General features: G+C 37.7%; 1 protein-coding gene and 1 long non-coding RNA gene across 2 annotated transcripts in view; one reads left to right on the top strand and one right to left on the bottom strand.

The window, feature by feature from the left end:
• Positions 1–476: 476 nt before the first annotated feature.
• Positions 477–26,690, bottom strand: part of RGS5 (regulator of G protein signaling 5) — a 59,030-nt gene continuing 32,816 nt past the window's right edge. The window contains exons 2-5 of the mRNA XM_054478144.1: positions 24,841–24,951; positions 18,500–18,561; positions 8,940–9,106; positions 477–3,893 (exon numbers count right to left, since the gene is read on the bottom strand). Of these exons, the coding sequence (XP_054334119.1) occupies positions 3,732–3,893; positions 8,940–9,106; positions 18,500–18,561; positions 24,841–24,951 (502 nt within the window). The 3' untranslated portion in view covers positions 477–3,731. The remainder of the gene's footprint in view (positions 3,894–8,939; positions 9,107–18,499; positions 18,562–24,840; positions 24,952–26,690) is intronic.
• LOC129031640 (uncharacterized) overlaps positions 18,313–26,690 on the top strand; it is a 51,289-nt gene continuing 42,911 nt past the window's right edge. The window contains exons 1-2 of the long non-coding RNA XR_008501078.2: positions 18,313–18,429; positions 19,368–19,458. This is a non-coding gene — a long non-coding RNA (uncharacterized LOC129031640). The remainder of the gene's footprint in view (positions 18,430–19,367; positions 19,459–26,690) is intronic.

Here is a 26,690-nt window from a genome sequence, read left to right as displayed (position 1 = left end):
TCTCCCCTTTCTTCCCTTTCTTTTCATGACTATTCTCTCCTAAACTTGCTAAATTCCCAGGAAAAAGGGAAAATGGCCTGCTAGGGAGAAATGTTTCAATAATGAAAATCGTTTCTCTGAAATGTAACTAGCTTTTTCAACGATTCTCAAATTTGTTATTGGATAGGCAGTTTGGCAAAAACCTAGAAGGGAAGGCTTATTAGTTTATCAATTTATTTGTTAGTGACCCAGTTTTTATTGAAACTTTTGCATGTCTCTTACTCTTTGGAAAATAATTAACAGCTCCATCCTATTGAAATGGCTTGTGTACAGAGCACACATCAACCAAATAAAATCCATGGCTTTGTAAAGGACAAAAATAAAAATAATAATAAAAATAATTTCTTTCACCAAGTTCTCCTCAGCACTGAATTCTACTTAAAGCATAATTCAAACAGTGGAGAATTAGAGTACATGGGGTATGGAGAGTAGGGCACAAAATGCTTCCATACGTTTGACTTTATTGATTTGAAAGCAAAGTTACTGAAATGCCTCAGTTAGTTCTGCATTTTAAAAAGTGTCTACCTGAAAGAAACAAAAAAATGTGTGTGTGTGTGCGTGTGTGTGTGTGTGTGTGGCAGGGAAGATGGAAGATTATTCACATGCTTGAAGGCTATTCACACTGCTTTAACAAATAAACATGGAACATACCTCCTTAATTAACTGTAGAGTTAATAGTCTGTCTCTTTGTCCTGATGTAATTTAGATCTTAATCTAACCCCAACCCTAAACTATATCAAAACCAGGCAGAAAAACTGAAGGTACAGGCAACTACCTGGGCTAATCTTAGGTTTTTTTCTCAAGAGTGAGAACCATATTCTCCTATTTCCATTGACCACAATTAGGTTCCACCTTTCTACATCCTCAATTCACTCCCAACAGTAGTTACATTTTCACAGGGGAGGAAAACTCCAGTACAACAGGTTTCTTGCATCAAGCTTCATGCTTTCCCAGACACTTACTCAAGGGAATGTGGAGAGGAGGAGGAGGGAGATGGAGTGATAAGCAGATGTTACACATGTTTTTCCTGGAAAGATTACCCCACTTTTTCTAATTTCCCAGAATTGAAAGAATGTATTTTATCCGTATTACCATGGAAATTACTGGTAACACAGGATTTTTTTTCCCTCTTTTCTAAGTTTCCAAAAACTTTCAAAAGTGTTCAAAGAAATTTTCTAGAACAATTTTAATATGTTTGATTTCTCATTTGGGGCTGGAATATTTGTATTCTTTTTAATTTTTTTACTTCATATATTAGAAGAAGAGTTTCTAATATGTGTAGGAATACAATTTTAAATGTAAGATTATATAGATGTAGATATAGATAGATAGATATATGCAGATATATAGATATAATGTCACAATATCACTATAAGGCATTCCTTCTTCCATTCTTTTTATATCTCCACAGAACTGCTCTCATGGGGCCCTTTCCTGCCCTGTAGGTAAAAGCCCTTCTTATTTTCCACTGAAAAGTCTACCCACTTTCATAGGGTGTCCAGTCAATTTGTGAGTACAGTCCGTTGGAGTCTTCCTAACATCAACCCTCTAGGTGAGATCTGTGATAGCTAGTTAACTATCTGAGAATTTTTAAACATTTGGATATTTCAAACAATGTGAATAAAATACTTGAATTTTAAATAATTAAATTGTTTCTTCAAATGTTTTAGCGTTTATGAAAAAATAATGCACCAAGATTTTGGATTTCTAACATTTCTAGCTGTATGAGAGAGTAAAGGGTTGGCACTTTATTAACTTGGGGGCAATGTAGACAGATGTTGAAGCTGGTGTTGGAAGTGCACCCTGGAAATTTTTAACTGAGTTCCTTGTCAATCCTACACAATTGCATGTGATGAGAACTTCATGATTGCAGCATTGATCTGGCCTCGCTCTGGACTGCTTGATGAAGGAGTTTCTGTGAAGTGAGCAATACTGGCAAATATGAATGAATTCACACCACTAGCAATTGTTGGCAGAACACCCAGCCACTCTACCCATTTTCAGAATGTGAAATGGCATGTATTCAGCAGGGCACATTATTCTTGAAGTCACAAAAATAGGGAAAATCCAACAAGCACAGTCAGTGTTTACCTGAAGAATACAGTCACATAGTTGCTTCACTTTCAATATTCTTAAGAAATAACCAAATAAATGAGCTACAAATATGGGAAACTGAGAGTGTGTGAATGAAAGAGAGCAACAGAAGGAGGAAATACAAGACTAGACAATGTAATCTTCTACTTAACATTTCAGAATTTTATTAATCCTTTAAAAATCACCCTCTTTCTTTTGAGTTAATATCCTCATCTCGATTACCCTCATACATGGCTTAGTCTGATTCTGTTACTAAATTCTGTGAATCATTATTTAATCAAATCTACTAAAGATTAGAAAAAATTCTAGCAAGATTTATAATCATGAAATACAGAATTAAAAGTTTAAACCTACCAAAAGTCCTATGGCCTATTATTTAGCTGTGAATGAGGCATGTCAGGAGTATAAATCTGCACTTTTGACTGTAAGTAAAATTTACTAATGCAGGAAGCAAAATAGTGAGGGAATACTGGGGTTGCTAAAAGATTACTTTTTTTTTTTTTTTTTTTTTTTTGCAAAATGCAGCGTACCTTAAAAGTGTCTCACCTAGAAGGCCTCTACCTGTAGTCACATTAATTTTTCTAAAGACAATTTGGTGTTTTGAAGATAAATGTCATTAGTCTATGATGATAGCATCATAGGATAATTAGCCATTTTAGACTTGACCATATTTTCTCTTTTTGGCATATAGCCATCTTGATATTTAGGTGGGAGACTACTCCAATGGAGCAACAGTTTCATTTTACATGATTGGATTTAGAAATTTATGAATTTTAAACTCATAAGAATTTTAAATAATTTGAAAATGGAAACATTTGACCTACAATCTAGAAGCATAAATACATTTATAAAATACTTCATTGTTGATCTTAGGTCATTGATTTAAAACAGAATTTGGTAACCATGGGCAGGTGGAGGGGGCCAGTGAGGAAGGTGTAAAAGAGAAATCTATATGAATTGTGTTCAGATTGATTTTGTATAAACATAATATACTCATGGTTGTATCTCTTATTTATAATACACAACCAACATGAAGGTGGTCCAAGGGAAGGATCAATATTTTAAATAACATATTTGCTTAAAATATCATACAGTGGCTGCTTCATAAAAATCTTATAACCTTTTATTAACCAAGTTCAGAAATAATTAGAGGGGTGCTCTCCTTGGATCAGAACTGAAACAACTGAGATCAATCAAGCTCCTTTGAAATAGGTCTGTCCACACTTATATTCTTTTGTAGACCAATTTAGGTGGAAATCTATTACCTAAATCCACATTCATTGATATCATATTCTTGTCTTATATTTCTTTGCCTTAGGCAGGATTTTTCTGTGATTCTGATTGGGTCTGACTACAAGCTGAAGATATCTTAATTAATAACAGGGCAGGAAGAATTGAGTGGGGAAAGAAGGCCTTTGGACAGTAGATAAGTATCCAAAGCAATGTGAGCAAAAAGAGTAAGCAACATCTCCTGGGATTTTTCCCATGTGGGTATCACTGAGCAAAGCTGCTGTGGGAAGATATGTAGATTAATGGGAAATGCAGGGTTATTATGGAGGAAATAACTCACAGGATGGTTTCATAGCCTGGCTAAATTACTACTTGATTAACTCCTGATAAAACTCAGAGCGCACAAAGCGAGGCAGAGAATCCTTTTCCATCAGGGCATGGATTCTTTTCTGGGCCATGTCAAAGCTGCTCAGGGAAGGTTCCACCAGGTTCTTCATTGTGATGTCCTTAGTGAAGTGGTCAATATTCACCTGTGGGCCAGGAAACAGGGTCACTACATAAGCCTAAGTTATAGAATTTGATGAGGGGTGAAGAGGGAGGTAGAATTTCTCATCAATAAAACATAAGAGGGGAGGAAAGTCATTAAAAAGTGAGACATGTCACTTCTCACTTTATAGGTGATGGGATAAGGCAGCTGATGTTCCAACAGATGCATCCAACCGGTATTAGACACCACCAGGTGTCAGATCTCCCATAGAAGCTAACACACACATTACTTATTTAATCCTTGACAACAATCCTAAGAATCTTTCCTTTTATAGAAAAAAATATGTATATGCATAAGGTTAAGTGGCTTCCCCAAGATCACAGAACTGATAAGTGTATTTGAATCTAGAGAATCAGAATTTGAATCCAGCTGTCCTGGTGCCTTTTTCTTTTTCTTTTCTTTTTTCTTTTTTTTTTTTTTTTGTTGGATAGAGTCTAGTTCTGTCACTCAGGCTGGAGTGCAGTGGCGCCATTTGGTTCACTGCAACCTCTGCCTTCCGGGTTCAGGTGATTCTTCTGCCCGAGCCTCCCGAGTAGCTGGGTTACAGGCATGTGCCACCACGCCAGGCTAATTTTTGTATTTTTGATAGAGATGGGGTTTTGCCATGTTGGTGAGGCTGGTCTCGAACTCCTGACCTCAGGTGATCTGCCTGCCTCGGCCTCCCAAAGTGTTGGGATTACAGGTGTGAGCCACTTCGTCTGGCCCTGGTGCCTAATTTTAAAATTCTAACACAACATTTGGTTTCACATCTATTGGAGGAATTGAACAGAGAGAAGTAAATTCTGTCTGGGGATCCAGGACCTTTTGCATGGCTCCAGAAGAACAAGAAAACTTGCTCTTTCCAAAAACAAACCAGGAAACAGTCATTCTGACAGAATAATAATGAAAACAGCTAACAGCAATTAACATTTATTGAGTGCTCAGTCGGTGCCAGGAACTTTGCAAAGATGAACTCATTTAATCTTACAACTCTATGAGGTATAATAGATGCTGTCGTCTACATTTTACAGTTGAGGAAACAGATGCACAGAAATGTTACATGGTTTACTCAAGGTTCATTAATGGTAGAGAGAAGAATCAGAAATCCAGTGATGTGGCTCCAGAGCCCAGCCTTTTAACCAGTAGACTCCAGCACTGGGATGCACTATGGCTTACATGTCCTGAGTGCAGGGCCACTACATTGCAACCATACTAGGGACTATGTGAATGGTTCCTCTGGAGGTGTACAAGGTACAGCCTGTTTGAACTTGGCTGACTATGAGTTTAAAGGAATCTTTATACTCCATGTTGTACAATTTAATGGTTTTTAAGGATTTTGAGTGTAAACAAGACAGAAATAGAATCCAAATCAGCCTATGGTTGTGAATTGAAACATTGATAAAGGTTTTGGGTCTCTCCTGGGCTGTTAGAGGTTCTTGGTACTGAATAGAGCTCTTTGGGCTCAGAGAATTATGAAGCAGCTATTAGTTAGAGTTGGAGACAAAATGCATGATTCCCTGGGGAGCCAGGTCAGAACAGACATCAGGACTGAGCTGTGCTTCAAAGTCTAGGATGAAGGGCGTTGAGCTACATTAAGATTTTCCAGAGGTGAAAGGAGTCAATGTACTTTATGCAGGCCTGGTGGAAGACCAGATTGTCAGAATTCGGATCAGCGTCAGAGTTGATGAAGTCCAATGTCTGCCTTTAAATGTGAAGACCTCAAAGAGGTCAGATTACATGCCCACAAACAGCTAGTGCGGATTAGAGGTGAGACTATAACATAGATTTCTCCGTTCTCAGTCTATTATTCTTCCCACCACACTGAAAGCAATGCTTCTTCTTTCTCTTATATTAAATATATATCTGTACAGAGCTCAGTAGACAGGCTTATTCCAAATGATTGAGTTTCTAAAAATTATAAAAGTAGCTCCTAATCTTATTTTTTAAAGGACTGATGTATTTAAAACCCTCTAGACATAGTATCCACCAGCAAATAGCAGCTATTTCTCTTAGTATTTTTATGTGCTTAAGCCTTCTTTAATGAGTCATTCTGATACATATTTGTTTAGTTATCCAGAAAAAATATTATTTCATTAATTTCAAATATGGTCAAACGACAATTTGCAATGTATAAATTATCTACTTATTGACCTCCACATGGCCATTTCTCTTGTTTAAATTTAGTTCCAATTCTTACCATTGTATCTCTCAGTCAGTTTCTTGTATTAAAGAGTTGAGGTGAGTATTCAGAGCAACAAAATTCAGATTACTATTTGCCTGGGTAATCTAGGTCTTATATAGGTCAATTTCATCAAAATTAAATAGTAAATATTTACGTCAAAATACAAAATTTGGAGAATTTTTTAAGTAATAAAAGCTATGACTTAACATACTTCAGGTGCACATACATATATATACAAGATGGTTACAGTTGAAAGAACTGAGGATTAGAGAGCTTTAGCTAGAGACTTGCCCAAAGTCCCACATCTAAGAATGTCTGAAGTTGGATATTTTCATGCTTTCATCTCAAAAATATTTCTTGAAAGTTTTTATGTGCTAGGAGTAGGATTCACATTCTCTCTAATGCCCAGCTCAGGATCATTATTCTACATAATCCTGGGATGACCGTATTTGGGTCTAATGTATACTATTGTACTCTTGCATAAGCATAGATCATTTAGAATGAAGGGCAAGGCTATTTTAATTACAGTCTTGCAACTAGTGACCACAGTTTATTTGTCCCTGTAACTCAGCTAGCCATGGTATTATTTATTTTAAAATTATATTTTAGGTTAATGTCTCATATTTTCATAATAACCAATAATGTTTTCCCAGAGCTCAGAGTAACTAACAATTATCTGAGTGGGTTTCTACCATTTGTAGGTATTTCAGCAAATCCTAGAATTCTGTGAAGAGGAAGTCAAGTTGATAGGAAGGTAAGTTGGAGAATCCTTTGAAATGGGGAAATACATGTCCAATTTAATGTTAAATTAATCTTCTTGTCAATATATACAGAGAAATAACATGCTGACAGAAGAAAGGATGGCCCAGCACAAATGGTAACAGAAGTAGGGTAGAGCTAACATATGTGCTTAGGGTGGAGGTTGAGGAGAAGAAGGGGTGATCTGGAGAGAATTTCAAGATTAATATCCACATCAAACCTAAATCTAGTTTCTTTCTAGCACCTTTTCATTTTCATGGCTTTGACCCACAGTACTGTACATTGGCATACACCTAACCTCCAACCCTGTGTCATGGAGGAAGCACATCTACTAGTATCAAGGTACATAATTTGTCCAACCACTCAAACACATTTAGGGCAACTCATAACTGAAGAAATACATGTCTAATGGTGGAACTCCAGGAGTCTAGAGTATCTGTGGTAGAGAAGGGATATTTGGGAGTTTTTCTCTCTCAAACATCTTAAGTAGATTGCTGCCTACTCAACAAGGCTTGCCCAGATCACCTCCGTGCTTGATTCCAAACCTTGATGAAATATTTAATTTCCAGACTGGATTAAAAGAAACAAGTGAAATTAGAGTAACCTGACCAAACCATGATGAACAGGACTTGCTGTGGCCATCCTGAATTCCACAATAGGCTTTCAATGTGGTTTTATAAATAACAAAGAAAAAAGCAGATCAACTTCCCCAAAGTTTCTTTGAAATCAACAAAAATCTGGGCTTTAGTAGTCAATCAGTGGTTTATTGGCTTTCAACATCTCTAGCATGTTTTCTTGTAATATTTTGATTTTCATGAGTAAATATACCATTGTCGCAAGTACAGTGTGAATGGAAAAGTCCAAGTGGGGAAATAAAGGATAAAGAAGAGTAGAGAGGGCAAAAAAAGAGAGGTGTTTAAAGGAAAGAATAGAAATGGGAACGGAAAGAGAAACAAAGAAAAGTTGTAGAAATACTCATTAGGCATTAATGAGTTCAGACACTGAGAAACTGGTTGATATAGTTTGGCTCTGTGTCCCCACCCAAATCTCACCTTAAATCATAATAATTCCCACATGTCAAGGGCAGGACCAGGTGGCAATAATTGAATCATGGGGGTAGTTTCCCTTATACTGTTCTGGTGATAGTGAGTGAGTTCTCACGAAATCTGATGGTTTTATAAGGGGCCTCCCCCTTCACTCCACTCTTATTCCCTCTCCTGCCACCCTGTGAAGAGGTGCCTTCTGTCTGGATTGTAAGTTTCCTGAGGCCTCCCCATCCATGTGGAACTGTGAGTCAATTAAACCTCTTTCCTTTATAAATCACCAAGTCTTGGGTATTTCTTCATAGCAGTGAGAGAAAGGAAAAATACACTGGTTGAACATCACTTATCTGGAATGCTTGGGACAAGAAATGTTTCAGATCTTGAATTTTTTGAGATTTTGAAATATTTGCATATACATAATGAGAAAAGATATCTTAATATAAGACCCAAGTCTAAACACAAAGTTCATTTATGTGTCATATATACCTATACATATAACATGAAGGTAATTTTATGTAATATTTTTAATAATTTTGGGCATGAAAAAAGTTTTGGCCGTATTTTGACTGAGACCTATCACAAGAGGTCAGTGGAATTTTCCACTTGTGGCATCATGGTGCTGAAAAAGTTTCAGACTTTGAGGCATTCTGGATTTTGAATTTTCAGATCAGAGATGTTCAACCTGTATAAGTTTTTATGCCCATTATTTAATTTAATCCTCACAACATCTCCATAAAGTAGTCTCCATTATTCTTATTTTCACAAAGGAAGAAATGAGGTTCACAGAGACTCAACAGTTCATGCAAGATTTCACATTGGTATGATCTCCACTGGAGGTTAGTGGAGGTGAGACCCATAAAACTAGAAAGCGGTCTGAACAGGATTCATGTTCATATATACTAGACCATGTTGCTCTGCCTTTGTACTCAGTAGGTGCTTAATAAGGTGGTGGACTCACAAATAGGAATAGCCTTTGGCTCCCAACGGGAGGTCTGTGTCTCAGATGTAAATCCTTCCTGAGAGCTAATGAGCTGCCCTTAACTGACCCACCTACCCACAGACCAACCTCTTTAGGAGCCTCCGTTTGAATGAATTCTTCATAAATTTGCTTTGCCTTCTCAGCCATCTTGGCAGGGGACTTGATCTTCTTGTAATCCTCACAGGCAATCCAGAACTCAAGGTTTTCCTCACTGAATTCAGACTTCAGGAAACTTTTGAAACTGGCAAGTCCATCTGGAAAGAAAAAACAGTCAGTTGGAGAAATTTATTAATTTACTTAACAAATGGCATACCCTTCTATATAGCCTAGTCTTACTTAGTACATAGCCTAGTCTTACTTACTTAACGTTTCTTGTCATTTACATAAGAATCTTACAAATGTTAACTCATTTAATCTTCCTTAAAAACCTAAGCGGCAGGTGCTATCAATATCCCATTCTATAAATGAGGTCAGAAAGATCAAATGACTTTCCAATAAATAACCAGCTGGTAAGTGGCAGAGCCAGAATTCAAACCCAGGGAAGTCTGACTCAAGAGTTCATGCATTTATCCATTATTCTAAGCTACTTCTCAAGAGGTGCATGATTCAGCGTCTTGGAAAAGCAACTGTCCAATAATGACTGCCTGCTTTCTACTGCACTTGGACTGGGAGAAAAAGACAAGGCCAACACAAATGTTGTATCCATGAGAGAAAGGGAAAGGGCTTAGCAATACTATTCTATGCACAAAGTTTTAGCTCATTCATGTCTAGCTTCCTTTACTCCTTCATTCAAATGCAGAAGGAATGAGACAGAGATGGAAGATAGACAGCAGAGAACACAGAGCTCAAGCCCTGCTCATCATGCAGAGCCATATAGAACTCTAGAACTAGAAAGAGAGATTTACCACATTGTCTTTCCAAACAATCAAATGCAATGTCTATTTAAGTGACAAACGTTTACCTATTTACGTATCAAGGAACACTATTAACACTAATGCCATTCTGGACACTTAAACTACCAAGGAGAAAATAGTACATTTAAAACTTGGCTTGTCTATACAAGTAATGTTAATGTTAAGTATCACTATGAACTACTCACAATTCTTTATTTTCTCTTTGTACAGATGATTTTTGTTTAACTATTATGTTCCAAGCACTATGATAAGTCACCACGATAAGTAAAATAGACATGGTTCCTGTCCTAATGCAGCTTATAGATTCTGGAAACAGTAGAAAGAAAATGAAGAAACATTTACACGATGAAAGGAAAACTGTATGAAAGGTAGTAACAGAGTCATAGGAGAGTCCTGACTTCATTTTAGGCTAAGGGAAGGCAAGGAGGTAACATTCAATTTGAGACCCAAAGGATGAGAGGGAAAGGGCCAGATGAAGTTACCCCATGTAGCGTACTTACCATGTCCATCAATTATACATCAGGTTTCTTTAACATGTTAAATGCAATATGATTATAGCTATTATGATTCTGTTTCCAGTGTACAATTGCTCATGTAGGATAGACTTTAGTTTATAATTTAAAAATTATATCTCTATATAACATATAGATATTTTAGTCTATATAGATATAGATATAGCCTATTATATATAGATATAGTTTTTAATTGTAAACTAAAACTATAAAACTAAAATTACAAAACTATGTATATGTAAGGATTCTTGGGCCTGATCCAATATTTTCCTTCTCCTTAATGCTGAATATATATATGTATTATTCAGCATATATTACACACACACACACACATATATATATATATATAAACCAAAATTCTAAACAATGTATAGCTATAGGGAGAGAATTCATGTTCATTTATTATCTAAGAGGAGTAAAGATTTCAAACAGGAGGAGAGAGAAAAACTCTAATTTTCCAGAAGCTGTGTCAAAATCACAGACCTACCCTCAGTAACATGTTTCGAATGTCACTTTGCCCCCCAGGGCAGAAGGAAGGATTATTGTCACCAGTACTTTAGGGTCTGGTTTTCTCTAATTTGCCCCCACCTGGAAACACTTCTGCAATACATTAGTTCTGCTTAGGGATCATATTTACGTTCTGAATTCATTTCCTTTGGCCTAATTTTCATTTATTCTTTTTTCCTATTCTTTTTATAGGCTCTAAAGTTTTATTTATTAGTCATTGCCAATATATTGATTTCACACAAGCATAAAATGTATGCAATGATAAAAACAAAGGCACTATATATAGTTATCCATTTTCAATTTACCTCCTGTATATTTTTACTGTTCTCATACCCTTCACAGTACCCTGAAACTATACCCAATTTTAAAGAAAAAGAATGGCTAGGATGATCATTAACTTGTATTAGGGTCACCAACAATTTCAGGATCCAAAAAAGACACTTAGTAATTTGATCCCTTCTTCCTGTACTTACCCTAAATACATTTTCAATTGATTAACAATAAAAATATATCTAGGAGCAATGGTAGGTGTAATAAACAATTTTCAACACTTGTGAAAAGAAGGGAAAAGGAAAACAAAGAAAAAAAAACAATTTTTTCTAGAAACTTGGCCAGAAGAATTACTTTAAAACCATTTGATAACCTGTAACTGGATAAAATCAGGTGTATTTTCTCTCTCTTCTAATATTTCCTACTATATTTCCAGCACTATTTGTCTTAACTTAGTGACACGAGAGTTAACATAAGTGCTAAAAGAAAAATATAGGACTTATTTCTCTCTCTATCATGGTTAAAACGTCCATTGTTTCTTAAACAAAAGGTGTCGGATAGTCTCTGTCAAAATGAAAACATTCTCAGGCATGTTTTAGCTTCCAGGAAATGAAGTCTTATGAGCTCCCACACAATAAGGTCTAAGACGGCTGGAGGCAAAAATAATTCCACAGAATAAGTCTGTGACAAATTTATTCTAATTAGCCCTATATCCCCACAACCTATCTCTGAATCACCCATTCTGCGTCTTTGGAAAGCATAGGGACAAAAATCTCAGTCCTCCCAAACATTCTTATTCGTGACCCGGGGATATATGCTGGGATTTCACAGAAATGTTCACATTTACTGACTTTCCAGGGAATAAGCTTGGAAAATAACTTTCCTGTGCAGCAAGTCCATTTCCTGGATACTAATTTTGTAACTTTCATTGAATTCCACAATATTCTTTTAACCTTTTTGTTCATGTATAACTCATAAAATAGCTTTATATTGTATTCGTCTGCGAGATGTGTAAAGCTATTCCTTCTCTAAATCTGTGCACCTGGCTTTTGGGCACTCTCTAGAGGGTCCCTCTAAAGCTACCCCTGAGACCCCTTCTCCTCTTTAGCCTCTGGTTGTCTGTCAGCTCCTTCCTCAGCCACTATCTCTGTTTAGTTCCCATCACCCCTGCGGACATCCTATTGGGTCAGAGTCAAACACAATCCAGGCCAAATGTCTCTATTCTGCAAAGAACACACATTTCTTCTTTGCCCTACAACCATTCCTCTACCCACTCCAGTAGAGCCTCAGCACACCTCCCTGAGAAATCACCACGTTCTTCCCTGCTGACCCTGCACAGAGCCTCAGAGTACCTCTCAACCCACCTCTCCAGGCATCCACTATCTAGAAAGCCAATGAAACCCACCTGATTATCTGGTCTTATGGAAACACTCCAGGTTGTAATCTACATTACAATTGCAGAGTTCGCCCTAATGAATGGTGTCACTTTTGACATCCATGTAAACTAGCAGCCAGCCCTACCTAAGAACAAGATGAAAACACCTATAAAATCACTTTGAAAATTAAAGGAGCATTAGACAAATCCAAGTCAGTTTGCTACAAAGGAAAAACATATTAAAAACTAGATTAGTGCAAATCTCTTCAACCAGAGGGGATAAAAATGAACTCATTGATAGTTGATAAGCACCATTTCTAGCTTATTGGTTAAAAATTATATTACTGCAATAACTTGAGCAAGTCATCAAATCTCTCTGAGACTGTTGCGTCATCTTGTTAAATGGAGATACTAATGGAACCTATCTGATGGGGTTGTGGTAAGAAATAAATAATTCATGTAAAATTCTTACATGGTACCTGACATAATTATCATTACGTAGCTCAATACATGTTGGTGTTCATTATTGTTATTCATTACAAATTTAAAATTAATCTTTTAATTAATTCAAAGCCCAACTCCAATGTTGCCTCATCTGTGAGGTAGCCTTTACTTACTACCATTGACTTGCTCTTGAAGATGTTTATTATTATGAGAGAAGCAGTCACTTTCTGTTCTTTTGTTGGGATTATTTGCTTCTATGTCTTTTCCATGAGGCTGTTAATTCTTTGAGTAAGTTTCACCTGTTTGCCTCTCTTTTGCATCCCACCTCCTAGTCTAAATCTGTTCACCTAACATTTAATAGAGGTTCCCGCAGAAATAAGACACATTCAGGGAAGCATTTCCTTCCAAGTGACAGAATCAAAGAACACTAACTTTAAAAAAATTAATTATAGATTTTGCTGCTGTTATAGCATTTTATTTCATGGACAAGTTACCTAATTCCCCTTAATCTCAATTTCATTTTCTGAAAACTAGGGATTGTGATGGCACTCAAGTCCTAAAATTATTGCAATCATTAAATTAACATATGCAAAGTGCTTAGAACAGTGCTTGGCACATGATGAATAATAAGTGTTAGCTATTGCTTTAATTATTATAATAATTATTTTCAAGGAAATTATGGTTGCCTGTGAGGAAGATGATAACAAAAATGAGCCAGAAAAGAGAAGCAAGAAAACCAAAGAAAAAGAAGCAAAAGGGGAGCGCAAAGATAGAAACAAAAAGATGTGTCTGGATTCAGGCTCCCTCATTTCCCATGGACAAATCTAAATCTCAACGGTGTCTCAAGGAGATGCTTTGGCCTTCTGGAACTCCTAGGGAAGGGAGATCCACATAAAAACTTTGCTGCTTCTGGCTTGTTTCATTCTTCTCTGCTCTTAAAAATGGTTGCGTGGGGAACTATTAAATGTCACTCTTATTTAAACTCCCATGTGAAATCTATTTTTGTGTTTGAAGAACAACACACTGTTTATACGCCCAACGTGCCTATGAAATGAAAACAGATGGTGCCACCTAAAGAATTGAAGGCAAAACAGCTAGGAAGTTGATGTACTTTCAGAACACAATCACATATACTGGATGATTAAAAATTACTTTAAAAATGAAGGAAAATGAGAAGAACCTTGTTAGAAGAGATTGAGTAGCAACTTAACTGTCTTATATTTTTTAGAAGCTTGGTACCAATTAACTTCATTTCCACTCAATAAAAATTAAAGATATGAATGTAAGGAATTCTTGGGGAACTATTTAACACATCAACTGTGAAAGTCAATATCCTACATTAACATAACAATGCCAAATTTCCCTTATAAATTGACAAAGATGCTACTCCTTAAGGTTAAATGGTTTAAATTTATCACATCAAACATGCAAAAAGAGATTGTGAAGTGGTTTGTCTTGATTTGTTTTTATAGCAACAGGGCCTCTCTCTGTGGCCCAGGCTAGAGAGCAGTGGTACTATCCTGGGCTCAAGCCATCCTCCTGCCTCATACCTGGCTAATTTTCTTTCTTTCTTTTTTTCTTTTTTTGGAGATGGGGTCTTTTTATGTTGCCCAGACTGGTCTTGAACTCCTGGCCTCAAATGATCCTCCTGCTGCAGCCTTCCAAAGTGCTGGGATTACAGGTATGAGCCACTGCACTTGGCCCCAGTTGTGAAGTTTTAGAGGTATATATGTCCCAAATGTATCTTCCTTCATTACCTGTTTTGCATCAGCCACAGCTAATGTTGGGTAATTTCTGATTATAGACTATTAGTTTTTGTGGGTTCAAATAAGAACTTCTCATAAGAACTGATTTGTCAGTTTGGCTTACAGTTATTCATGGTATTCTATAGCTGATGTCTGGGAAAATAGGTCAAATATTGTCTCTTCAGGTCAGTGATGTTGGAGTAGAATTATCTGGGCAAGCCTGGCATTCCACTGGTTCTTCTCTAGGAACAGCCAGACAGAGAGAAGCAAAGGGCAAAGACAGAGTGGCAAGAGAGACAAAGAGAAAGACAAGTCACGGGGAGAAGCAGAGACAGATAAAGAAGAAGAGAGCAATAGAGTGATGGTAAGAGTAGAGAATTAGAGAGGGGTATCGGGCAAAATTCACCCCCGATATTTCACGTAGGTTCTTTTCTATTTTCCCTAAGTGTTGGCCGGTCTGAGAAATAAAGGGACAGAGTACAAAAGAGAGAAATTTTAAAGCTGGGTGTCCGGGAGAGACATCACATGTTGGCAGTTTCCGTGATGCCCCTGAGCCGTAAAACCAGCAAGTTTTTATTAGTGATTTTCAAAAGGGGAGGGAGTGTATGAATAGGGTGTGGCTCACAGAGATCACGTGCTTCACAAAGCAATAAAATATCACAAGGCAAACGGAGGCAGGGCGAGATCACAGGACCACAGGACCAGGGTGAAATTAAAATTGCTAATGAAGTTTCAGGCACGCATTGTCATTGATAACATCTTATCAGGAGACAGGGTTTGAGAGCAGACAACTGGTCTGACCAAAATTTATTAGGCAGGAATTTCCTCATCCTAATAAGCCTGGGAGCACTACAGGAGACTGGGGTTTATTTCATCCCTCAGCTATAATCATAAAAGACAGCTGTCCCCAAAGCGGCCGTTTCAGAGGCCTCCCCTCAGGGACACATTCTCTTTCTCAGGGATGTTCCTTGCTGAGAAAAAGAATTCAGTGATATTTCTCCCATTTGCTTTTGAAAGAAGAGAAATATGGCTCTGTTCCCCCTGGCTCACCTGCAGTCAGAGTTTAAGGTTGTCTCCCTTGTTCCCTGAACATTGCTGTTATTCTGTTCTTTTTTCAAGGTGCCCAGATTTCATATTGTTCAAACACACATGCTCTACAAACAATTTGTGCAGTTAATGCAATCATCACAGGGCCCTGAAGTGACATACATCCTCCTCAGCTTATGAAGATTATGGGATTAAGAGATTAAAGTAAAGACAGGCATAGGAAGAAAGGGTATTGATTGGGGAAGTGATAAGTGTCCAGGAAATCTTCACAATTTATGTTCAAAGATTGCAGTAAAGACAGGCATAAGAAATTATAAAAGTATTAATTTGGGGAACTAATAAATGTCCATGAAATCTTCACAATTTATGTTCTTCTGCCATGGCTTCAGCCGATCCCTCCATTTGGGGTCCCTGACTTCCTGCAACAGAGGGGAGAGACTGTCTCACTTACTGATGGCTTCACCTCCCAGAGGGCATGGCTTGCCTTTGTTTCTGTGAGGTCTCCATACCATAACCCTTCTTTTTCAGTTGGGCTACTTTGAACGGATTAGTGTCCCTTTCAAGGAAAGCATTGACTAGAACAGTTATAAATGCTTTCTTATTTGTTGCTTTAGGGAAATTAATTGCCCAGGTCTTAAAAATATTAATTACTTAAGAAGATAATTATGTGGAACTTATATATAAACACACAGGCAAACACACACAAGAATACATACACATACATACTACATACACATATATACACATATATAATTTTAAAATGCATATATAAATTATATGAAATATTGTGAATATTATATATATACATACATACATGTGTATACACACACACATACATGAACACACACAGGTGCATGTATATTTTCCCCTCTGAGAAGTAGTAAATATTACTGTGAGGCTCTCGGGCCTCAATCTTACACGATGGTAATCATCTGTTTGCAAGCTGAAAATCTTCAGTCCTTCAAAACACTAACTGCCTCCAGCTTAACTCTCTTTAATTCTATCTAACCCTAGCTTTCTTATTCTAGTAGCTCTCTGTCTCCTAAAAGCCTGAAATATATAGACATTTGGCCCTAAGGATTTAGTGTGACTGAAAAGGATTGTATATGGGCACATAAATATTTATTCTTCTCCTTAAAGGTTTTGAAAACATGAAAATAGTTCTGCTAACTCTCAGGTTTTTTGACAATAGCAATAAACACCTGTGCTCAGAGTACTAGTATTCATAATTTATCAATAGGTCATCTGTCAATCTGCTATTGGCCCAGAAACCACTGAGTCAAGACAATAAGTCCATTAATAAACATAAATATTATTCTACTAGTTGACCTTGTGGAATTTCTAGGTCCAAGAAGCAAAATGAATTTAGTTCATTCACTCATTCACTACATAAATATTCACCAAACATCTTACATGTGTCAGGGCAGGGTACTTTGTTTAGCACAAGAAAAGAAGAGAGAGAATCAGAAATGAATAAGCTAGAGAAAGTTCCAAATTAGAGACTGTGGTGTTCTGTCTCCAAAAATAAAAGATTAATTCTATTGCAGGTAAGCAGAAGCTTATGACACCAAAAGCAAGACATAAGGAATGTTCATATACAATTCAACATATATTCTTTGTCATCTACTTTGTGCCCATTAATCATAATGGTCTTGTGAGAAATATTTTGTAAATCCTTATTTTTGCAAAGCATGTAACAAAGTTTCATATTCCATTCTTGTTATAAAGATGGAGAAATATAGGTAGGGTATTTTAAATTGACTCATACTTTTAGAGTGAATTATTCAACAAATATTTGTTTTCCCGATACTATATACTTCCTGTTGTGAAATTATCTACATGAAAAAGACTAACTCTTGCCCGTGTGAGTTTATAACCTATCATAGAAGGGAGCCAACTATGAACAGAACACAAGGCAGCAAGTAATAAGTGGAATAAAAGATGTTCAGACAAATGACTTTGGAAGTTCAGAGGGCGGATAAATTGTTCTGGATGGTCAAGGAACACTAGGCATTTCTTATTTGAATTATCTATTATAGGAAAGGGAGAATTTCAAGAGAGAAAGATATGAGTAAAAGATATTCCAGCCAAGGGGATTATATGTAGAAATCCTATATGGAGCAGAGAACTGTTCAATTTGCCTACAGACCGGCCATATAGTTATGGTGATCTTGAACATCAGAAATTTGAACTTGGTACTGTAAGCCATGGGAATCAGTAGGGATTTTGGATTGGGGAAATGCACCTAGTGCTTATTGATGCGCTGGTATTAGCTTGGAAAAGAGTCTGCACTGATCAGCACCTTTGTCATTTCTTGAATGAAGATGTAAAAGGCATGGTGCCAGAAGAGGAAACTGAGGCTGGAGGAGATAACAACCCATGTCAGGTCACAAGAGCAGTTGACAGTATAATAGTTTGAACCAGGATGTACTACTCATGACTTGTTAGCAACCTTTATGCTGCTATATCTGATCTTTATCAATTTATTATGAGGCTAAGTCTGGAAATGTAATTTCTCTATTTTACTGATGAGAATGTTGAGGAGGTCAAGCCACTTGCTCTGGCTCATGCAAGTAAGCAGAACAGATGGGAACACAACTGCAATCATGAGTCTTCAGAACACCTTATGTTCACATTCCCTCATAGTGCCATGGACCCTCCTTTTCTTGTGAACTGGATAATCACATACCTGCAGCCGCCTTCCCTTATTGATATCACCTTCAAAAATTGAAGAAATGTCAACACTGGGGAAGAAGAACACAGGTAATACAAAGATGTTTTTTGTTTCTGTCTCTAACTGACCTTTATTTAAAAAAAAACAATGGAAACTTACGGTTGTTCTGCAGCAGTTTGTCCAGGGAATCACGCCACTGCAGGGCCTCGTCCAGCGAGGGTCTACATCAGTAATAAGGAGAGAAAAGGGGTATGGCGTAAGTAGGCATTGAACCACATGTACCAGCAATAACTACTTCCTGTTTCTCTTAGATGGAAATGATATGACTGCTGGTCTATCCTCAGGACAAGGAAGTTTAAGTTATTTTCTCTCTAACAATTGGGTTTGATGAGCTGGGTTTGCTTTCATACATCTTTATTGCATATCTTCATCTTTTTTGAACATTTTGGTTAGGTCTTTCCCTTTTTAAAAGTAGAGTTTGTTTGACATTAAGCTATGTCTTGATAATCTTATATATCCCATGAAAGTTGTTCCAACTGTGGTCTTTTTTCCAAATATAACTTCATGAAATCCGGTTGTCCCATTACAGAGATTGAACTCCTGTTCTCCGCCTCACCAATACTGCATGTTAACCACCTAACTGAATCAACAGAGGGCATTGGGGCTCCACATCCACATCCCAAAGCCATCTAATTAAGAATAGTGGAAGATGTGAGTGTATAATGCTTTCCTTATGTTGGGATTGTGATCATAGCAAATTTACATGTTAAAAATGTAGGTGCATTTTTCCTACCCACTTAGAACAGGATCAGACATTTTTTAAAGATTTACTCTTTCTAATTAAAAAACAAAAAGTGGTTAATATATCCTGAATAGGAATGTTATACACAAATGCTCGAGATGCTGACTCAAAAGGAGAAGGTTATAGCCAACATATAATTTCTCCTTAGGCTGCTTCTATTTTAACATCTATATATGCAGAAACCCTGCAGCTATTTCATCTCAACCACCAATTTTTCTCTCACAGCAGGATGTGTCAAGTGGAGCTGGTATTGTCTGGGAAAAATGGCTGACTGCACAGTCTTCGGCTCACCCGGCTCGAACTCTTGCATTATGATGTGAGTTCTTCGTTGCCAAATCAAAACAGACTGACAAAGCATTTACTAGAGTATTAAGGCCAATTGAGGTGTTTTTCCTAAACTGGAATTTCCTTAGCTCTTAATTTGTTTATCAACTGTCCAGGTAATCAAAAAAAATTCCTGCTTCTAGTTTTTATACAATGATATTTCGGGGGGGGGGTTAATTATTCAGATTAGCAGCTTTGGTTGATATGACAGCTGTTTATTCTACTTTTCATTTTGCTGTCCCAGGCACAGAATCAGCCTCACTTTATTTATATAAGGAGTCCAAGACGGCAGTAGGTTTTGGGCTAAAGTATTGTGAATAATCCCTTTACTTCTCTATTCCTCATTGCAGAACATGCATCGGTTATGAGTCCTGATTATATGATTTTTCATAAACTTTTATGTGTTCACTCTTTGCAAGTTAAACTTGCCAAATTGAGGGTAACAAACCTTGTGAAATAATCTTGGGTGATTTCTGTTTTGCTGGCTAGAAACACAGGCATCATAGATGGAAAACATACTGATGCCTCAGAAATTTATTTCTAATATGTGAGCTACCCATCCCTCTTCCCATTTTCTCTGGCTAGTATAAAGGAGCTCACAAAGAAAAAAAACGGCATGAACAGGGTGATTATAATTATGTCTTTATAGCGTTCTTGTTAATTTTATTTCTAACCAGAAAAGGACCTATCTACTAGAGGTCAATAACTCCTCTTGGCTCTTTTATATTACTGGAAGTGGAAAACTGTTTTATGTACATATTATTTCATGCCTACATGTTTAGCACAAGGTCTTACACATCTTACCTGCTTCACTATAGTAGGTTCAATGTTTTGCACATAATAGACACCCACCAAGTCCCTATTCATTGTTGACAGAAGCAGCAGGACATTAAATTATTGGACAAAAGAAAGTAGCTCAGAACAAGAGGAAGGCTGATTTACTCACAGGATCTCCTGATTTTATAAATATTCTCATTAAATGAAATCACTTTCCTGCCCCACTTTTCCTCTGGTTAGTATAGAGGAACAAAGGAAGAAGAAATGACATGAGCAGGTATACCAAACTTAAGCATGTTATCCGATCTAATTTGTCCCAAATGGCCTTGTTGGAACCAGGCTAATGGTCAATAACAGCAGCACATCACAGCCAAGATTAAATTCCTGAAAAGGAAATGTGCAGAGCCCGCTTGGGGGTGAAATTGGTCCAAATTGATGTAAGGGCACAGTCAAGTAGGACACATCCCCCACAGCATGAAGCCCAGTGTTTTGATTACCAGCCTAGGAGTTAACAGAGGTTCATCCTGTCCTTATTCTCAGAATTTGCCAGTCCTCATTAGGTCTGACTTCATTGGAAACAAGATAGATGCAGATCTATATGACCAATAAATGTTCTGGTTTGCAAGGTCATAGCTGACCACAGAGGATGGGTATGGAGTTTCTGTGCGTGGGAGTGTGGGGGAGAGAGAGAAAGCTATTTCAAATGAAACTCAAAATAAACATTTATAGAGATGATTAACCACATGTTTTATAATGCCTAGTGTAAATGCCACCTGGCCCAGGAAGTGGCCCTCTCTGCTGGAAGGGCCGTCTCTCTTTTTACTCTACTCTTACCGCTTTTACTCATTGAATCTCTCACATGGCAATGATGCACTCACTGCCGAAGGGTATAGGTTGTCATGCACAGAGAACTTTTCCCATTCCACCCTATCCTGTGGTGTACCCTTACAGCATCAATCCACCTTGCAATAAATGTGTGTCAGATTAATAAGTAAATGAATGATGGTTTTGCCTTGAGTTAGCCTGGTTGATGAAAGCCACAAATAACCCCAAACTCAGATTTTAATGACCAGTCCCACGAACCATTATTCCTGCTATTGGCAATGCTGGCACTTACTAGCTATAACCTCAAGTGCCTGTGGTTGGGTTTTTTGTTTGTTTTTGTTTTTTGTATTGTTTTGGTTTGATTTGGTTTTTAATCTGCGCAGTGCCTGGCACATACTTAAATGTCTTAAAAATGTTCTTACACATTGGTGCTCTTAACAAGGAAAAGAAAATTCAAGTTATTTACTGTCAATTAGATGTGCCCAGTCCCCTCTCCCTTCCTGCTCAACAGTACAGTCTGTTCATGACCAGGCTCAAGTTTATGAGCATTTATTGAGCTCTTATCTGATAACCAGTGGTGACCTGGGCATCATGGTTGGGCATACAGACTTAAGAACAAGCAAAACATGTCATTTTTTGACATCCATATGCGGGCCTGAAATTGTACATAGATCTTTAGTCCTCACAGCCAGGCTCACCATAACCAGGTGAGCGTATGCAGGACAACTTCTGTAACTGTTTTCCACTAGCACAGACTAGGTACTGTTTATGTGTGGAGGTCATTCTTTAGTATAAAATGATCACTATAACAACAAACCAGAAAAAGGGGTTAAAAATTGCTGACATAGGCAGGGGAAAGGGAGACATCTATAATATAAAATAAACTATATGAATATCTATATCAGCTCCTAACATTTTACAATTGATGATTTTGTAAGCCATGATAACAGTTATCACAAACTAAACCTATGTGGTTGGCTAATGTTGTCTACTGTTTCTCAGGAGGACCTACAGCAGAGCCTTAAGGAATGCTCACATCCAGAGGGTGAGCAACAGTGGGCGCACTTAGAGAAAGAGAAGGCAGGAGGGGAATGCAGGACTAGAAGTTAAGGAAGAGAGTTTTCAGAGTAGGTCAACTAGGCCGGGCTGGTGGCTCACGCCTGTAATCCCAGCACTTTGGGAGGCCGAGGTGGGCGGATCACCTGAGGTCAGGTGTTCGAGACCAGCCTGACCAACATGGAGAAACCCTGTCTCTACTAAAAAATACAAAATTAGCCTGGCGTGGTGGTGCATGCCTGTAATCTCAGCTACTCAGGAGGCTGAGGCAGGAGAATCGCTTGAACCCGGGAGGTGGAGGTTGCGGTGAGCTGAGATCATGCCATTGCACTCCAGCCTGGGCAAAAGAGCGAAATTCCGTCTCAAAAAAACAAAAAAAACAGTAAGTCAACTGGTGAGCCGTCAAACGTTGCAGACAAGTGACAGATGGAGCCTTAGAAACAACAGTTCGGGTGAGGTAGTAAGGTTGAAGCTGGTTAAGAAGGAGATACAGAAAAGACTGAAAGCCATGAGTACAGACTTCTCTTTCTACAGTTAGCCAGTAAAAGTAAGAGAAAGGCATAGAAGCAGAAGGAGAGAAAGCGGGGGAGAGAATTTTCCAGCATGGAACACGGGTACCTGTTTGCTCCTGGGGAAGAGGGTCCACAGGGAAAAAGCGCTACTAAAAGTGCAAAAAGGGGAACAGAGCTGTCTTTAGGGGGATAGGAATATAAGCACTTATTTCTGTTTTTCTCAATGGTCCATTTTTGTTTTTAAAAGTGAGAACTCAAAAATACATGTTAAAAAATAGAAAATGCTTTTTAAAAAACGGATTCTACTGATGTCAGTAACCCAAAGAATATGAGAAAGGTTAAAAAATACCTCCAATCAAGAGAAGAATTACTTTCCCCTCTGAAAGAAGAACATGAGTTAAAAATACAGAGAAATTTTAAAGTGAGAGAAGAGAGAGAGAGATGGAGCTTATGCAGAACACAGTATTTCCTGTCAGATAAGTGGCATAGAAAGTTGCCAAACAGGAGGAGGTGGGATGGGGTTTATGGATTCAGAAAAGAGTGGGAAACTTTTTTATTGGTCACTGTTGAAAATGCAATAGACACAGAATTATTCTCTAGGGATATGAAGGAATTTTCCAAAACAATTTAGGCTGCTGGAGGAAGAAAGCGGATGGAAGACAAGAGAAGTAAATAATCCAATAAATGGTCAGCCCCAGGGTTTCTTCTAGAACAGCTTCTCTCTGAATCCCTTTTAACCTCAACAGTTTAAGGGTCTATGTGAATGTTAAAGCAGAGATTTAAAGCAGGAAATGTAGAACTCTATTTTTTTAAAGTTAATTCCAACGGATCAATAAATTGTCACATTGTTTACTTCAAAATAGATGTTTTGATCTGTTGCTGCTATGAAATGTGGTTCCTATTCTCCCCTACCGCTTGGTGCCTGCTGCTCCACACTGAATTAGCTTCTCCTTTTCAAATGCAGAAAACGCAATTATGCCTCACTTCCTGTTTAGAATCACTTTGAAGTAATAAAAAAAAGGAGGAATGGAAATATTCACTTAGGCTAATGGAAAAAGATTAAAAAAAGAAAAAGAATAACTCATCTCTTTATCTCCCAATCAATCCAGCTATGTTAAGTTGAGGTCATTTGGACAAAGGACAGGCTGGCCAATTTACACAAATGTTCCATTTAAAAAGAGAAATGGAGGTTAAAGGGACTCCTATATTTTTACCACACTTCTGTGATATCCTCAAAGCTCTAAGATAGTAGAGTGAAGGAATTTGAATGCCTTGGCCTTTTCTTCTTCCCATTTTCCTTTCTTGATTTTCATGGGTATCTCTGTTTTAATGGGAAGATGGAGTGTATCTGTCTAGGTAGTGACAGTCTCTGCAGCTAGCAGGGATGATGATGAACAATGGGAATGCTGGGAGTCATGTTCCTGAGTTAAAGCAGGGCCAATGCACACTGTGAGACCTGGATTCACTGCCATAACATCATGACTCTTTAGAAGTAATAGTTCCCTAGGATGCCTGAATTGACAGGAGGAATATGTAGGGAGAGGAGAATGGGGATGAGGGAGGACTGCAGAAATCCAATCGAGAATATTAATTTATGAATTGGGAAAAATACTTGGTGTACGTTAAATACAAATAGCTAGTCAAGTGTTCATTCTTCACTTAAGTAACAGACTTTGTTCCTCTGTTGGACCTTGAGGGGAACTATCTTGGAGAAGGAACGATTAGGCTGAAATTGTCTGCCTTGTCCTTAGTATCTTTCTGAGGGAAATGTTCTCACATCACCCTGCTGAGGAAGCAGCTTTAGATAGTTCATCAGCAGGTAAGCATCCAGGGCTCATAATTAACTGGATCAGGAGTGGTTACCAAGGCAGTAAATGAGCAGGTATTTTTACCACACTGCTGTAGTGGCTGGTATCATTTTATAAGTATGGTCTGTCTATTTTATAAGTATGTCTGTCTCTCAAAAATAAGGCTGAGTCTTATCTTTAATTTTTTAAGTATTCTGCCTGTATTCAATAAGATGCTCCAGACATGAGATAGTTAAGAAAAAAAAAGAACTTATTTGCAAACCAACTCTCTGAGGGCTCTTATGATCCTTAATGAGTAATTGAAGGGGGTAGTTCTACAGATGAGGAATGGTGCTAAACACTTGAAAAATAGCCATCCTCTGGAGGAAATGAGTGGAATCCATATTCATGACTCACTTCTGGGTCTTGGCTGGTTTCTCTGGCTTCTCATTGTATGGAATGACAAGGTCACCAACTGAGTCTGGCTTCTGGAGGAGAATTCCCAACTTGATCTTAATCTCCTTGGCCCTGAAAGAAGAGACACAAGGGGAAATGAGGACACCACATGTGCATACAGATTTTAAGAAGAGATTTCTTCCTGTGTCAGAGAAACAAAACTGAACAAAATCCCATTTCACTTTTATTTTTCTTGTGGCAGAAAGAATAGTAATGCAGAAATTAGGACACATAAGTACTAATAAATAGCATTTATCAAGCTCTTAGTATGTCCTTCATTAATTTGCACTGCATTTTAATCCTCATTATTGTTTTACATGTGTTCTCTCATTTTATATCTGCAGACACTATAGTACTGTTTCCATTTTGCAGATGAGGTCACCGAATGACACGAGTTTAAATAACTTAAGTTAACCCAGCCAGTATTTGGTGGAGACAGATGTGAGCCCAAGCTCTCTGATGCTAGAGTTCCCAGGTAGAACTCTGCATGCATTGCCTGCTAGTCTTCTCAGGGCTCTGGTCCTCACTGTTATTAGATATATGACATTTGGAAAAAATGATCACTTTTTTTTATTATTATACTTTAAGTTTTAGGGTACACGTGCACAACGTGCAGGTTTGTTACATATGTATACATGTGCCATGTGGGTGTGCTGCACTCATCAACTCGTCATTTAGCATTAGGTATATCTCCCAATGCTATCCCTCCCCCCTCCCCCCACCCCACAACAGTCCCCGGTGTGTGATGTTCCCCTTCCTGTGTCCATGTGTTCTCATTGTTCAATTCCCACCTATGAGTGAGAACATGCGGTGTTTGGTTTTTTTGTCCTTGTCATAGTTGGCTGAGAATGATGGTTTCCAGCTTCATCCATGTCCCTACAAAGGACATGAACTCATCATTTTTTATAGCTGCATAGTATTCCATGGTGTATATGTGCCACATTTTCTTAATCCAGTCTATCATTGTTGGACATTTGGGTTGGTTCCAAGTCTTTGCTATTGTGAATAGTGCCGCAGTAAACATATGTGTGCATGTGTCTTTATAGCAGCATGATTTGCAATCCTTTGGGTATATACCCAGTAATAGGATGGCTGGGTCAAATGGTATTTCTGGTTCTAGATCCCTGAGGAATCGCCACACCGACTTCCACAATGGTTGAACTAGTTTACAGTCCCACCAACAGTGTAAAAGTGTTCCTATTTCTCCACATCCTCTCCAGCACCTGTTTTTTCCTGACTTTTTAATGATCACCATTCTAACTGGTGGGAGATGATATCTCATTGTGGTTTTGATTTGCATTTCTCTGACGGCTAGTGATGATGAGCATTTTTTCATGTGTTTTTTGGCTGCATAAATGTCTTCTTTTGAGAAGTAAAATGATCACTTTTTACTGCCAGACCTCAGTTCCCTCATCTGTAAAATGATGAAGTTATCCATCATTTTAGATTTTTTTGAGCTATTTCCAGCTATAAAATTAAATCATTCTACTTGATTATTTATTTCTCTACAAAATTTTTGTTTCCAACTCCTTATCCATTGTTCCCTATGGCTGTCAGACTATCTTATGTGCAGTAAGCCTTGATAAATGAGTACTAACTGCCAAACAACAAACTACAGCAGAATTTACTGCTTCTTTGTATCTTCAGTATTTTAGTGAGTAGATATGGTCAGAATTCTGGGTACTCCTCCATCACAGGATGCAACTATTTTCATGCTCAGTTTTAAAACTAACCTTCTAATCTATCCATCACTTTATCACAATTCTAAACTAGAAAAGCACCAGGCAAATCTTAAATATTAATCCATAGGA

Source organism: Pongo pygmaeus, chromosome 1 (assembly GCF_028885625.2).
Source record: "Pongo pygmaeus isolate AG05252 chromosome 1, NHGRI_mPonPyg2-v2.0_pri, whole genome shotgun sequence".
Classification (NCBI taxonomy): Eukaryota; Metazoa; Chordata; class Mammalia; order Primates; family Hominidae; genus Pongo; species Pongo pygmaeus.
This window is presented reverse-complemented; position numbering and strand designations above follow the sequence as displayed.